Consider the following 16,723-nt stretch of genomic DNA (forward strand, 5'->3'; position numbering starts at 1 on the left):
TGTCAGCCAGTAACGGTGCCCAGTGTTTATCACCATTTAACCTCCCTTAGTGGAGAGAATGTAATGTCAACCTTTTTTTTTTTTTTACTCCCAAACTAGAAAGTTTTAAAGCAATCACCACTTGAAAACGTAATCCGTGCAAGAAATGTTCCTTCTTCATCTACCCAAGTTATTTAGCATGTATATGTGAGAGAGAAAAATACCCCTTTTTTTGAAATCAATAGGAAATGGATTAAATTAGGAGATGCAACATAAAACCTTGTGATTATTTGTATAAAATTTTACTTCATACACACAAAAGTGCTTGGCTTTTAGCTGCATTTTTTTTTTTCCCTGGACCAAAATCTTGTTCCAGAGCCCCTCCGAGGATGATCCATTGAAGAAATCTTTAGAATTCTCACCGAGCACATGGAAACTTCTAGAAATATTTGTAGTTACCTTTATTAAAGATGCCTATTAATGGTTTAATTTACATTGGCTGAAAGACATCAGAAAAATTGTTAGGTTTCACTAAAGTTTTGTTCTTGTGTACTGATAGCTTGAAGCGTACAAAGTAGAACTGCCAGCAAAAGGTGAATTTTGGAAACCTCAGCAGCCTTACAGTGCATGGCTAATGTAAGTAGAAAGTTACGCTGGGCATAAGTTAGTTACTAGAAGGACCTCTCAATGACAGATAAGAGAGGGGACTGTGTTCTATCAACAGCTCGTGGAGGGAAATAATGGAGCCTTTCACATCTAAAATACCACTTCAAATCCCTCCCTTTATAGAAAATGGTTTTGCAGTCTTGTTCCTCCTGGCAGTGTCGTTGCTATTCACACAGTAATAACTCCTGCTTCCCTGGCACTAACTGGGTCTTTTGGAACAAACGTTACGTGATTCCAGTGGGTTCTGCATTCATGAATGCATGCAGCAAACTCCTACGTGCTGAATAGAGAAACTGGCAAAACGTTACACATGGGAAAAGGGGGGTGGAGGAGAGAAGGCGGTAAATACCGCTCATCCTGGTCAGTCCTTGTTCCTTTACCACCTGGACCACTTCGGTTGCCAGCTGACCAGGACCTCATGGCCACTTGATCATGAAATACAGATTAATCAGCATGTGGAGGGGTTACCAGGAGAGAGATTTTGCCAGGGGTGAACCTAAGGTTATCCTAATTGTGTACAAATTAGTAAAATGTAACTTTCTCTATAAAGCATTTTTCTTTCATTGGGCTGTGACTTTCGAAGAAAAAGAAGACATTCTCTACTTTCTAATTCTGACTCAGTTCATCATGACATCACTCAACATTCAGGACACTTTGCAAAATTTATCAAATTGTGAATACTTTCGTGTAAACACCAATAGTTGGGATATTCAAAGGCGTACATTTTTGTAGCTCTCTGAAAAACAGGTCAGTGGCATGAAATTCTGCTTACTTCTTTCATGAGAATTACAAAGCTTTGAAGAATGAAGTAGTTCTCCAGACTTAAAAGTTTGCATCACTTACATTAACACTTACAGGATGTTTTCTTCATACAGATGGGTGTAGCAGCAGATGCTAAAAATAGAGAGGCCACATCCTGCACCTCAGCTGGTCACAGAAACCATTATAAGCTCTTATTTCTGTTCCAAAAATCCACAAAGCACTCTCAGCATAACTGCTTGAATACCACTAGGATGAATACTCAAACAAGTATGTATTTACATAATGGCTGTAATGTTTTAACTTTTAGTAAATGCTCTGGGACATAAACCCTGTACATTTGACTGGCTGCAAACCCAGCTGCCAATAACAGGAATGGAAAATAGTTGTGAATACTTTTTTAAAAGACTTCCATGCTGGTCTGTCTAGACAAATTGACTAAAAGTATTTATTACCATCCCCTTCTGGAAGATAACGCAAGCTTCAGAAGAAGGTCATGTGAGTTTTAGTCAGCCCTCTAATGCCCTCTAAACAAGAAATAATGTATTTAAATACTGTTTGTTATTTTTTACTGTTTATACAAGCAATAGATTTTTGAAGTATGATTGATCCTGATATCATCCCTGTCACTGCATTAAGAAGATAGAAGTTATAAGCTTGGCTGTAAGAGTATGCAGTTAAGTTTCATCATCATAACATGCAATCTTCATTATCGTAATAAAACTTGCTATGTAGTACTCTCCGTGGGGAGAACACTTTGCCAATGGTTACAGTCACAGTTGCAAAGTAACTAACAATTCCCTCCCTCAAAGCAAGCTGCGCAGCTTTCAGGCACGTGTATAGGATGTGCCTGGAAGGTAAATGGAGGCAGGAATCTCTTTTCCTCCACGCTTCCATGTGTGGGCCTGTTTGCTGGACAGCCTACACGGGCTTGGGTGTGCTGTGCTGCGGGGCTTTTGCTGCTGCAGATCCTGTAAGAAATTTAGAAGAGGGAACTGGTTTGGATGTAGAAGCACACGGGTGTTTTTTCTGTTGGAGGCTGAGGATTCACTGTTGGCTACAGGACAAATACCTCTACCTGTAAGGCAGATAAAAAAAAATTGTGTGAAAACAATGGTGTTACGTTAATTCATGTGAAAAGTTTAGGACACACACATCTGGAGCCATTAGATAGGATCTTCTCAGGCAATCTGGAACATCTGTGCAGGATGCCTCCATAATGGCAGTGCAGTAACGAGGATGTCATGGTATTTTTTTATCTATCTATATTACACATTTGCTCAGCTTGAGGTCTAGTGTGTTGTTGCTGTTGCCAAAGCCTGCGTGTCCTTTGGCTTTACGTTCCCAGCATTGTCATTCCTGGTACGGTTCTGCTTTCCATGACAGGATTTCCTGGAAGAGTATCAAAGCCGTCTTAGCTCTGATCATTTGTCTGGCAGAGAACTGGCCGCCAAAGTACCCACTCACTCCATCAGATTTCAATCGCCTGGCATGCAGTGTGTCACCAGCTTCTCCAGCTCTGTAACTGGGAGCTTGACAAATGCAGCTTTTTGAAAGAGTAAAAGACATCACCATGCTATGAGCAAACAATATTGGAGCAGGAAAATCAAATAAACCAGACAGCGGTTCAGGCTTCCAAATTTATTGCCATTTCCTAGTCTTGACCAAGCAGTGACCAAGCATTTACCTTGTGACATTTTTTGCCACCACAAATTACCATTTTGAACTGACTTTGTAAATATAAACTCACTTTATTAAATGACAGACAAACCCAAGAAATTTAAGTGGAAAATGCTCCTTATCTGGGAAAGTTGCAAAAACAATCTTGATTCTTTTCTGGAGCTATGAATACTTTTTGTGTGTGTCCCTGAACATCCTTACTTCAACCACCGTAGCCTGAACCTAAGGATATTTCCATGCAGGATTCATCTGGGACTGTCAGGATTCCTGTATATGGATCTGTTTTGGCACAGCTGCTTCCTTTTTTTTCCTGTGTGTCTCGGTGTGGTGTCTTGAACTGTGCTGGGGATCAATGCTGCAAGCAGGCATGTGTAGCTTCTCCTCACTAACATTCAATCTCAAAAGCCAAAGGGAGAGGGAGCGGGAACCAGAAGAAGGGAGGGGGAACCAGGGAAGCAGAAGAACCAGATTCTGCTGAAGACATGGTTGGTTTGTTTTCTTGACAAAGTTTTCTAAAATCTCTGCCTCAAAGCCTACGTTTCCGAAGTGAACAGTTATGCAGAAAGCGGGTGATTACAGCAGGTCCACATGAGGCACAGGTGTGTGGGTGTCACATGAGGGAGATGGCTGTAAGACACTGAGTGCATTGGGTCTGGGACATTGTTCCTGTGCTGCCTCAGGGACTAGCGATCAAGATTTCTCCAAAAGAGAGGCCCTTCCCAGTGGTCCTATGGAAAGTCAGGGACAGCTGACAGGGTGAGGGTTTTTCTTGAGGTGGTGATGATGCACAACGGTACAAAGCCCCATCAGCTTTGCTTCCCGCTTTCTGCTGGTCCCTACTCCACTGCTAAGACATAATCTCTTTCCCCCTAGTTGCCATCTGAGGACAAAGGCTGCTGAAGTGCGTACGGGTTGCCTAGCAAAATCGAAATGCAGCAAGTGAAATAAGGATAGGAGCTATTTGAAGACGATTGGTGCTGATTGCCTACTAAAATGGGCCACAAGTGGAGAACAAACGGAAAGGCTGATTAAAGAGGAATGGTTAGAGTGTAGATAGAGACTGGATAATACTTCTGGTGGGAGCTGCTGGCTGTTTAGCTGTGTGACAAAGGGCACCCATAGTGAGCAGCAGTAGCACGTGCATTAGATTGCCCCAGTGAAGCATTGCACAGTCCAATTGAAAAAGAAACCAGACCCATGAGAGTTTTTCATTAACAGTTTTGCTGCCAACCAAGCCAGCCTTGGTATGATGCAGAAGTCAGTTTCGGAAACTTTTAACCCTTTCCTCTACTGCTGTTGCATTATTTTTAAAGCACGATGCAACCCTCATACGCAAAATAATGTCTAGCTTATAATGATTTTTGTTCATATGTACAGACCCCAGTAAAAAAAGTTGAACACAATATACACACTGGGAAATATAATCCTGGAATATGTGTCAATCACATGATTGTTCTGTAAAATAATCCTGCCCACATTTCCCTTCAGAGATCTCTTCCTCTTTATGCGAGTTGTGTCCACATTGGAGACGCTGGCTGCACGTGCCCGAGTCTCATTCTCTTCACAGCGGTCTGAGAAAGCAGTCAGGTCCATGTCCACATCCGTGTCATGAAAGCAGCCATCGAAAGCCATTGCTTGCACTGCATCAATACTATACGTTCTTGAAGCCTGGCAACAAAGAATAGTTATTCTGCATCTAGCAGGAGCCATTTTAGTAAATTACAAATAAATAAAACAGAAAATAAAGCAACCTTTCTCTTCAGTGTTGTTCCCTCTGTGGAGAGCATATGGAGAACAGGGCTACCTCACAGTATTGCTATCTGTGGGGCCTGCCCCCTTGCACAGGACATGAGCGAGGAAGGGGATACATGCGATAAAACACACTTGTCTGGCTGATTATTGCCAGCTTCTGGCTGGCAATATGTGCCCCAGCTTCTGAAACAGAAAAATCAAACTCTGCCTCTCCTGTAGGTCTGTGTTGCTGGAGTTGTGGGAAATGACTTCAAACATTTCCATGAGTAGTGTTTTGATGGGATTATCAAATCACATGAGCAACATATGCACCCTTTTTGTGTTTTTCCCCTTGTGATATTCCAACAAATGAGTTTACACGGAGGGATATTCTTGAAGCAAAGGTTTTAAGTGAGTGCTTCATAGAAAGCAAATGTTTAACTTGTGAACATTTCTGCTTCAGGCACACTTTTCTAAAAATGACCTTGTCATTCATCTTGGGACAAAAAGGCATCATTAAACCCATCTTCCTAATTGAAAATTATGAAGCAGGAAAAGGAGAAACAGACTCTGCTTCACAGGACACAGGAGGGAATATTACATGAGTGCATTCTGGGGTATATTTCAGAGAGAGGAAAAATACCTTGATCAATAGGTATTTGAGAACGGAATGAAGGTTACCTTCCTCTGGGGAAAAAAAAATCAGGAGATGTACTCCCTAACCTCTGCCACAAGAAAAGGAAGGGAGAGAAAGCACAGACCTTCTCAAGATCTGAGAGGATGATACATTTCCTCCCTTCAGCCAAGTACAGTGAGATAGAGAGTGGAGTCACAGAGATGGTTCCTGTACTGTTACCACAGTGGTGTAGCAGGATTACTCTGTGGCTTCTGTGATGCTTTCTGAAGGCAACAAAACACAGAGGATTGTACCTTGCCCCTTTTTTTGAGTTGCTTTCTCTCTTCAATTGTGGTGAGATAGTTCACTGCTGCATATTCGATGACAGACAGGAAGACAAAAAGGAAGCTGATCCATAAATACACGTCCACAGCCTTTATGTAAGACACTTGAGGCATTGAGGCACTTACTCCTGTCATGATGGTTGACATTGTCAGCACCGTAGTTATACCTGCCAAAGAAAAAGGGGAGGTTATCATAATACTGGCCAGCTGGTTTTGTTTAGCTCATCACCATTGCTTGGACAGCACAGCTTTGTGAGGGCGTATGATTGACACTGCCTTTAACTTCATTGCACAGGCTCTGAAAAGGGGAGTGAACCATGAAGGACTTATCACATACAATACTGAAACCAGTAAATCATCTCTCTGCTCAGTGTGTGCAGTTAGAGCTGCGGCACACCAGGTTCGAACAGTGGGGACACAACACTGCTCATTCAGCAGCATAAGGAACGCATTTCTATGACAGCTTTAGGCACTGCTATAGAGAAGTGAAAGCAGGTTTGTGGTCTTCCCTCACTTCCCAGAGCCAGGGTCTCCACTACACACTTTCTTCTCCCGGAGAATCACTAACGAATCACCAATTTCCCTCTCAACCCCTTCTCAAATTGTACTTCTTGAGAACATATATCAGCTTGCATGTCTCTGTCATAACTCCATGGCTCTCTAAAAACACTCTCACATAAAAATGCTATATCCATTGAAACTAAGAAATATTTTTTGTTTACTTCAGTGTGTCCAGAATTTCACCCTCCTCTTTTAAATCTCTCTCTTATGTGCAGCTATTCATCTCATTTTGTTTTGCTCTAGCTCAGGAAAAAAAAATCACCAACACCCAACCCAGGCCCTGCTTTTAAAGAAATGAATGTAACACTGGAAGTGAAGACATCTCAATAACACCTGTGAGACAGCACTGGCTGATAGCATGGCCTTTCAGCTGGGTCTCAGTATAGCCCTTCTCCAGTTTTATGCTAGTTCAAGACTACTGGAACATACACGACTTTTCCCTCCCCCCCTCTGCAAGTTCCTTAGGTTGAAGGATGGAGTCTGAAATATACCATATAAGAGGAAATCAATTTATTTAAAATACGTATACTCTAGGCTAGGGAGTTACACTTTTTAAACTTTGTTGTTAACATTACCTATAAATTATTTATGCTTATGCTAATGAAATATGCGTTATCCATAGAACTCCTGATGCATAAACTTCTGCAGAAATCCATATATAAATTAAAGAACATGCTCAGCAAAACCATCTTGACAACATTACAAATGACCTACTGAGAATTAAAACTTTATTTTTAAAGATGAAGTTAAATTTCTTGTAAATAAAAGGAATTGGTAGATGCATTAATAAAAGTAGGTAGGAGGTACCATAATTTGGTTTTAGACTAACAAATAGATTTATATCCTATGTGTTAATAGCTTTAGATTGTGCCAATAGAAAGGGATCCGAGGTAGCTACAGTCCTATTTTTTCTAGATTGATATAGCTGTAGATAAAAATTGAGGGCTCCCTCAGGACATGCAAGTTTGTTTCTTAAACAAAGATCCTCAAATTTTCACCTATCTAAGAAATATGGCAACATACAGTTGCCTTCTGGGACTAGCATCAGCAAGGGGAAAGAACAGGAGCTTCTTTACTAGTTCTTAAACCGACAGTTGCAGGACTCAAGTGCGTTATGGTTATATTAGATATCTTAACACAATTCCATCAGATCTTCACAGAGATGCTAATCTTGGAAAAAATGTACTCATTCCAAGGCCATCAGCATTACATTCCCAACAAAGGCAGTCTTGAAGTGGTATCAACTGGTTCATCACTGAGAAAAACAATAGTGTTATAAAAAACCCCACTGTAATTAGTCTTTTTCTCCTGAGCTGTGGTGTTCAGAACTAAAACTGTGAGAGCAGAAGGATGCCCAACTTACTCTCCGGCTTCCACAGGAGCCTGTGTGCCTTGCACAGTTAAGGCACCAAAGCAACATTTTCAAGGTGCCTAAGAAAGAAAGGCTTTGCTACATAGGACAAGTCAGGAAACTGGTTCCAAGTTGGTAGGAAGATATCAAAAGTTTCTGAAGAGAAAGCAGAGCTGCAAAGCTTTTAGATAGATTGTGCTACGCCTATTAAGTATCTCTCATGAACCACGGATTTGGGGAGGGATCTGACTACCTGTTACTACCTGTTACTTTGCTGGGAACAGGGGAGGAAAAAACCAATTCAGTCTTTGGGGAAAAAAAAAAAAAAGGAATGAAGTAATAGGGAAATCTGCAGAATCATCCCTTTTTCCTTCTGTGGTGTGTGAGCTGTTTTCTAATATAGCAAAGCCTGTCTGAACAAACATCCCATTTCCAAATGTAGAGGTTGACTAAAGGAGTGACAACAGTGGCAATAATAGTGTTTTTCAGGCAATTACCTGATATACTTACTCATGTCCTGTGTAAATAGGAAGCTAAGGTAACTTCAAGAACTGTCCCCTATCCATTCTATACTTCCCAAAAGAATACACATGAAAGGTTTACCTAGTGATACCCTGGCAGGAACGGCTCTTCTGTCAATCCAAAATGAAACCCAAGACAGCATCACCATCAGCATGGCTGGGAAATAGGATTGTAGCACAAAAAAGAAAATATGTCTCCGGAGTGCAAAGTTTATAAAAAGTCGATTGTACCAACCTATTGAAAAAAGAGAGAGGAATAGGTTGGGGGAGAAGAGAGCTGTGTTATTTGTGAGCTCTGTTCACTGGCCCCCTCCTTCTAGTAGGAATGGTGTATCCACATCAGTAATAATAAATGCCTAAGAAATATTGCCACCACCTTGGGTTTATATAGTGCTTTACAAACTGTCCCTCATACCAGATTAAAATACTGCTGCCTTGGGAGTGAAGCATCCCGACTGCATAAATAAAATACTATATTATAACTGAGGTTAGGAAATTGCAAAGAAGTAAGTAGACTTCAGGTGAAACTGCCGGGAGAATACAGACGGAATATAATTGTCCAGTCCAGCTAGGACAGTGAAGCCAACACCCTGCCTCCCCCAAAAAGCAGCCTGCCTCCTCTCACCCTACAAATACCCAGCAACAAGCAGCACTTCTTTTCCTAGGGTCAGAGCGCTTTGCCTGCCCAGCCTTGACTTTAGAGGAGAGGGTGCCATCTAGTGAATCTGGGGGCATGCTCTGTCTGTGCAGCAAAGCGGGCGTGCTGTACCTCCTGCGATGGGAGGGAAACCAGTGTATAGTGAGGCGAAAAGAAGACAGAAGTGGCTGGCTGAAACCAGTGTATAGTGAGGCGAAAAGAAGACAGAAGTGGCTGGCTGAAACCAGTGTATAGTGAGGCGAAAAGAAGACAGAAGTGGCTGGCTGCGCAGGAGCTGCCTGTCCAGTACAGATAGAGACATCCATGAGCCTGGGTTGGAGCGGTCGTGCCGTCACAAAGAGCGCCTTTATAAAAAAGAGTATCTGAACAGTAAGCCCATCTAATATTAAACACGCTCTATGTGTTTTCAGTTGTGGAGGAGGTTTTTGGGTTTAAAAATTATTGTCTCAAAAATGGATTGAAATTGTTGCTCCTTTGGAGGCCAGGGAACTCCAAAAGCCTGAATGCTATGCATGTGTAGTTCACTGAGATTCGCAGGAAAGGGCATGCAGAACCTAAAATGCATCAGGCTGCTTTGTGAGCAGCATTTTTGTCCACTTTTTTGCCCAAGACTCTTCAGGGGGAGATGGCTCCCATTAGAGTTGTGCTGATTGTTCCCCACTATTACTTACTTCGGGAGGCGGGGTCTGTGTGTAATCATTTTCTTCCAACAAGAAGCAAAATAAAAGAACAAGAGAAAGTGGAACCTCCTGACTGAAACAAAATCTCAAGGCCAGAGAAAAGTGTACGTCTACAACGGGCAGTGTTCTAATTAACAGATAATGCTACACGCGTTATTCAGGTACTTCCCAGTGGTCCCTGCAACTTAAAAGTCTTTCCTTTCACCTGTACCATGCTGAGTAAGCTCATCATCAAGACATCTGCATGTAAGTGTTAAGCAGTTACACTTTGCAAAGTCAAAGGTGCTGTGAAGGTGCTGCAAAGGCCTGGGTACGGGGGTGGTATGAGGTTGCACTGTTGTGCACAAGGCTGTATTTGCTTGCATAAATTTTTTTTTATGAGAATAGCAAGGCAGAAAGAAGCCAGCTGAGTTCCCAGAACCCAGTTTCAACACACAACGATAGCAGTTTGGTGGAAAACACCCCAATCTCCTTCTTGCAACAAGGACAAATTTGACGTAGCTCTCAGCAAGGCACAGTTATGACAGTAAGGTATCACTTGCCCTCTTCTCACATGACAGTGGCTCTTGAAAGCTGGAGCTCTGTTCTTAGCTCATACACAAGCAAGAGATAAGGATGAAGAACCTGATCAAGCTGTGAATTCCTCACTGCTTAGGTTGCATCATAATTTAAACTGGAATTTCTGCATTCAATATCAGCCACCGCAAATTTCAATGTCTCTTTTTTAAATGCAAAAAGAACCTATCCTATAAATAAAATACAGTAAATGTATCGATTTGCAGCTTTCCTGTATGTCTTAAAGGCTTTTTTCCAAAGTGTTATGCATTTCATCATATTATACGGAATAATTTCTCTTTTATTAATCTGCCTTGATATAAAGGGCAATATCCATACTGAAATGAATTGACTCAGACTGGAAAGTACAGTAGCAAGCATGCTGTTTTATCTGGTTAAAAACATATGGCTAGACTACTTACATAGAGAAGTATTTCAAAATGTATAATTGAATGCACAAATACAAAGAAAATAAAACCCACCTTGCATGAAATCAAGACTATAATAAACTCCTAAAGCGTTATGCAGTTTTCCAGAAAGTATAGTTCAAGATGTATAGGGAGAAGTAAAAACCTGTCTGGGGCAGATATCTGTATTTAAACAATGTAGCACTGACATAAAAGGATTTTTTTCTGCAACTTTATATATAAAAGTGGAACATTAAGCAAACCATGAATTAGACCTCAATAGGTTATAAATGCTCTCATGAGGAAATCTTACAGTTAGTAGACTTTCAATGACATTTTACAGCTCCAAAAATTAGGAGATTTTAGACAACAAAACACACTGGGGTTCCTCTTGTTTGCTTTCTAGTACTTGACCCTTTAGGGTTTGCATTTTCGGGCTTTTCTATATAACCAGGACCCAAAGATTCCTGTAAACCCAATATTCCAGTGGCTTTCAGAGAAGCACCACGATTTTGCAAGAGCTCACAACAGCATATATTTGGTTGTTGTGCATTTTTTTCAGGTTCTTTTTGTCAGATGTTAAGTTACAAGTATTATTATGGCCTCTTTTTCTAATATCAAGAAAAGTGTTATGTTGGTAATGTACAGAGAACTGAGGACCTAGCCCAACAGACCAGTGTGATTGACGGACTTCATTTTAACTGAGATCTCTCAGCAGTAACAGTCATTTATTAACAACGAGTTTAAATGTGGAAGACATTCTGCGTGATTGTGTCCTGTGCTTCTCTCTTTTAATGACAGGGGCTTACTATACCAGTACTGCTGTAAAAAGCTAGTCCACTGGAAGCACTGAATTCTTCGATGAAAAACTGGGAGAGGGAGATGTGCTCATCTGTGCTCAGGGACTTGTTTCCATGTTTCCAGTATAACATCAGATCATCTTCATTGTATGCATCTATGAGAAAGTAAAAACTAAATCACCTCTTCTGCTGGAATAATGCTTCTGTTTTCTTGTCTTAGGGATAGGAGATCACTCAAACAATTTAGGAAAACCCCAAAGAAACATTTTTTTCACATCAATTTGCCAGTTAGTTGACATGGAAAAATTTGCAAAGACCATATGCCGTCTTGTCCTAAGTGGAGCCCAGTCCTGTGCCCTGCCAGCAGCTTACCTGACAGATGGGGGACATGGGCATGCTCAGGGTCACAAGGCACATAGGATCAGAGCTCTGGAGCTGCTACACTGAGCAGACTACCTGAACAATGGGGATCTGTTCTCTTTTCCAAGACTAAACAACAAACCAGCATCCCAGTTTTACTCATAATCCAAATAAGAAAAAATTTTGAGATGTGAAAAGGTTCTGCAGAACAGAATTACCTTTTGTTGTCCAGCTCTACAGCTTGCTACAGACAACTGAGTCAGAGGTGAGAAAGCAGACATTTCACAGTGACACAAGCACTCATTTTCATTTTACCATGAGGTCAAATACTGACATTTTATTTTACTTTTAACTTTCACTTTTTTCTCAGAAAAAAACCATGATTTTTGACAGAGGAAACATCTTCAGATTTAGGCCTTGGAGTATGAACCCAGTCAAAACAAAGCAGGCTGCATCATGGTTTTTCCATCTTCCCAAAGCTCACTGAGTTCTGGAAAGATCCCAATCCCAAACTGGCCACAGTTTAATACCTACAGGCTGAAGGGTTCAGGTCACACCTCAAAATAAGTGAAAAAGGTAATACGAACAAGACGGAGTGCTGGTAAGAATGCACAAGTGAAGAAGAGGTATGAATTAAACTTACAGCTTTCCAGTTCTAAAGAACAGTTCTGAGTGTCCAGAGGAAACCTACTGAAATCCATGAAACACATAGCAGAAACTGTTATTCTGCAGAAAGGAACAGAAAAACAGAAATTAAATGAAAAATTTCATACTTTCTTAGGGTTGTGCAGACATCTTCGTGAGATCCCCAACCAATCGGCTGTTTAGAATCCTAATGATTGAGTTTTTCTACTTTTTTTAGATGCTTCTAAAATTGCTTCAGATAGTGAGATAAAACTAAATCAGTGAGAGAATCATATTTTTTAAACATAAATAGTCTTTCTTATTAAGTACATTACATTCAATTTTTAAACCCTTTACTGGCCTGATCCTTCATTAGCCTTTCAGACATTTTGCTTTGAAGGGTTACATTTATGAAGATTAACAAGGAGACTTCACATTTCTTGACTGGATTTCTCATAGACTGAAGTAGATAATATTACAGATTAGAGCAAATAGTATTGCAACTGCTATTTTCCCACCTAGAATGGTTATAACATTTAATTGCATAAAAAGATAAGCTGCAGTTTCTGGAAGCCTACTCTCCTCTTCAACACCATGTAAATGCCTTATACTCTAAAAAGCTTAAGGAAATCTAGGCAAAGACATTATTTTGCATTACATCTGCTTTTTCACAGATGTTTAGAAGGTATATGTGCTTTGACATTTTAACTAATAAACAAAAAAAAGCCTAGAGGCAGCAATTTAAATATGGTAAATATTGCCAAATTTCCCTTTCTTGTCACAGCTTGCATGTCATTTGATGTTTTAGTTTGATTTTTCAGTTTTCCCCAAACTGAATCCTGCAGGGATTTAAGTGATAAGGGATATACTGGGTATATAAGTGATCTTTGAAAACTTGTGATCGGTAATCACACTGTAGCTGAAATTTTACAAGTGTGAGATTTTACTGGCTTGAAATGAGATTGTAAGAGTGGTACGTCTTTAAAATCATGCATAAGACTTCCAACTATGGACGTTGTTTCTGTCTTTTAGCTATTGACTAAAGGATCAGGGGAACAACACGAAAATGTTGATTGAAAAAAAAAAAGAGAGACTATTTTAGCAACAAATCTGGATTTTTGTTCCGCTTTGCTTCAATAAAATCCTGGATGCTAGGCACTGAAGAAAAACTGTGGAATATGCAGATTTCTTGCACATAAGTATTTGGAATATAATCTACCCTCTGCATGTAAAACGGGCAATACAAAAAGAGTGTTTTAATGAGCATCTGATTCTTTAGGAACATACACATTAACACCACTCGGGCTAGAAACACATTGTTTCACCTTAATCATTTTAAAATCTTGGTTCACCAGCCTTTAGATCACCCCTTTGCCTGCCTCTCAGTTTGATAAGAACTGATAGTGAAGGAAAGGAAGAGGACAGGGTACCTGCCCTTCCTGCTTATGTCCAGGAAGAAATCCATAGGTTTGGCAGGAACTCTAGGGCTTTGCTATTCACTGGCACAAGAAGGTGGGGCTGGCTGCAAGCTCACCTGTCAGAGCAAGGAGTCACCCAGTACACACCATCTGGTAATGCAGGGTTAGGGAAAGGTAACTGTGGGAGCAGAGAGGACAAGGGCAAGGAAGAAAAGTAGAGCACCAGCTTGCAAACGTGATGCAGGACACAGGGCAAAGGCTCCCACCACAGAGGGGATTCCGAGCAATGAGCAAACGTAGCAAATTGATTCGCACTGTGTCTGTCCCTCAGCTCTACTTCCTCCTTTTCCTTCCCTCCCATCTCACTTTTTCCTTTCTCTCCATTTCTGTCCTTCCCATCACTTGTTCCCTTTGGCTTGTAACTATTTGTGCACAATTTCTTGTGGTTAATCTTGATGACACTTTACTTCTCCAGCAAGCTGACAGAATGCGTTTGCCCATCTTACATCTCTTCGCCACTCTTCCTTCCCCCAGCTGAATGTACGTCATACCCCTCACATGGAGAGCCACTGCTGTAAGCCTTAGTCTAGTAGTGTAGTTCCTCTGACCTCCCCCCCCTCTCATGAAGCATGGGAATGAATATAGCAATAAAATGCATACTTCACCTCATTGTTTCTTACTGGTCAGTGTGATTCTTGAACATACACTATTTTAAAGTGGTGTACAGCTGTTGTGGTGAGGGTTTCTGCATGTCTTCATGAGAGGGTAGATAAATTCATTACTTGTTGGAACAATTATTACATAGCCAAAATCTCAAGTGCTTGCATAAATCTCCAAACTATCCTGATTAGATGAAATATCACCTCTGTGCACAGGCCTAATTAGTAACAAACTGGAGAACTGTGATTTCTGCCATGCACAGGCCTCAGGGCCTTTACCCTAGGGGGAAAATTCCTCCATTAAAACTATTTCTGCCACATGATCCAAATCTGCTTCATATAGAAAAGCAATAACATGTAGATAGAAGGGAGACACATTTAATGACCTTGCTATTCCAGTCCTGGAATTAGTCTTTCACTTCCCAGTTCCTTGTAGTCACACAACACGCCTGTCTAACATTGCTGGTATCACCACCAATAACCTGCTCTCCATGCCTGTCTGGAGCCCCAGTTAATATCAATGGCATGTTTACAGGTATCCCAGGGTGACAATAGCTGAGACAGACAGTTTTAAAAGGCTCAGGGGCAAAAAACCCACATTTGTTCTTTGCTGATAATTTTGGGCTTTACTGTACTCCACAGTAAAACTACTGCAATATTGCTAAAACCACTGGCAATGAATCAACACTTGATAAACTTCAGCGCTATTTACAACAGATGAAAAAACTGCCATTATCCTGTGACAGGAAACAATATGTGAATGATATAAAAATATATTATCTATATGTTATGAATCCTAAATTTATTTTCCCACTGGTACGCTGGTCACCAGTTCCCATTATCTGATGCCAGGGGATTAATGCCCGTGCAGTATCAGCATCTTAACTGCAAGTATTTCCAGGAGTTTCTCACTGTACAGACTATTGGTCTACAATTGCAGTCATGTATTTTCTTGTAAAAGGGTATTGTTCTTACCGTAGACTGAAGAGTACATTGCCATCAGGGTATACTCGGAGCATGACGTTTTCCACAGTTGTATCATGGATGAAAGATCTTTTGGAGTGTACAAAAAATACATCAGGTACCCAGATCTTTTTTATCAGTCTTCCATCAAAAGTCATACTTTTGTTTTTGTTACTACGAAATGAAAGTCTCTCATCCTTCCAGTAATGTCTGAGATATAAAGTCATTGTGAAGTCCTTTTTTCAATTAAAAATAAAAGAAGATAATGCTTGTTTTATTCACATACAATAGAAAACAGTACAAAGTAATCAGCTCAAGCAAAGGATCAATTTCTTCTCTGGACATCATCTGGAGGATCCTCAATGAGAGGAATCGAACGCCACTCAATGAGTTTAAATACAGATTAGAACTACCTCTGAGATACTGGCTGTTTGCCTTGTCACTGGTGTCTGAGTCTGAGGTTCATACTTGATTTATACTTAGATAAAACTTTTACAGATTTCAGTGGTCTGCTGGACTGGGCAATCAGTGAAGGGATAAAGAAACTTTAAAACCAACCAAAGGCAAATGGAAAGGAGTTTCCTTTGGAAATCTTCACAAGCTTTTCCCAGAATGGACTGTGGTTCCTTTGCAAAGGGATTAATTTGAGTTCTTCATGAGCATTAGGTCAATTTGTAAAATCCATTAATCTGTACATTTTGTACAAATATTGCACAGGGATTTTAGATTAGTACGTTTATAAATGAAATAAATCATAAAGAAACAATATGATTAATTTCATAAGAGTAAACAATTAAATTTTACAAGAATTACAATTTTTTAATATGGAAGATTGTTACAAATATTTTATGATCCTATTTAGAGAAATAACATGACTGCAAATATACATGTCCCAGTCTGAGCTTCTGCACAGCCTGACTGCTCTGTGCTCACCTGTATAACTCTTGCATTATTAGGCAGACATAATTTATCTCAGTAGAACAATTACTTCTGATAAGAATACTGGGAAGATACTTAGGTCTTCCCCTATAATACGATTTTATGCCCCTGTAATATGATTTTATGATTCGGGTAGGTTTGCAAAGGAATGCAAGGGTTCATACTGACATCACATTGCAAAACACTTAGGACTAGAGCTACACTCACTGTGAAAAGATATTGTAAATGAGATCTCTTTGCAAAATTAATGTGCCCTGCTATTCTAGGATGGAGCAACTTGGCACGAATGTCTGGGTGGCATTGTTAGTGACAATTTTGGCTGAGGAACAAACAGCCTGCATTCCAGTGCTACAGGTCCTTGATTGTAGGGAGGGCGTCTCCTTTCTAGGACCATTCCTGGAACTGATTTTTCTATTTCCAATTGTTATGACACAGCTCCACCCATGCCAGAA

At 40.4% G+C, this 16,723-nt stretch overlaps 1 protein-coding gene across 1 annotated transcript in view; it reads right to left on the bottom strand.

Annotated features, from left to right (window-relative positions):
- Nucleotides 1-4,449: 4,449 nt before the first annotated feature.
- Nucleotides 4,450-16,723, bottom strand: part of GABRR3 (gamma-aminobutyric acid type A receptor subunit rho3) — a 30,486-nt gene continuing 18,212 nt past the window's right edge. Inside the window, exons 4-9 of the mRNA XM_072851540.1 lie at nt 15,345-15,568; nt 12,312-12,394; nt 11,323-11,463; nt 8,291-8,443; nt 5,746-5,942; nt 4,450-4,752 (exon numbers count right to left, since the gene is read on the bottom strand). Coding sequence (XP_072707641.1) covers nt 4,450-4,752; nt 5,746-5,942; nt 8,291-8,443; nt 11,323-11,463; nt 12,312-12,394; nt 15,345-15,568 — 1,101 coding nt within the window. The remainder of the gene's footprint in view (nt 4,753-5,745; nt 5,943-8,290; nt 8,444-11,322; nt 11,464-12,311; nt 12,395-15,344; nt 15,569-16,723) is intronic.

The sequence above is a fragment of the Ciconia boyciana genome, chromosome 1 (assembly GCF_034638445.1).
Source record: "Ciconia boyciana chromosome 1, ASM3463844v1, whole genome shotgun sequence".
Lineage (NCBI taxonomy): Eukaryota > Metazoa > Chordata > Aves > Ciconiiformes > Ciconiidae > Ciconia > Ciconia boyciana.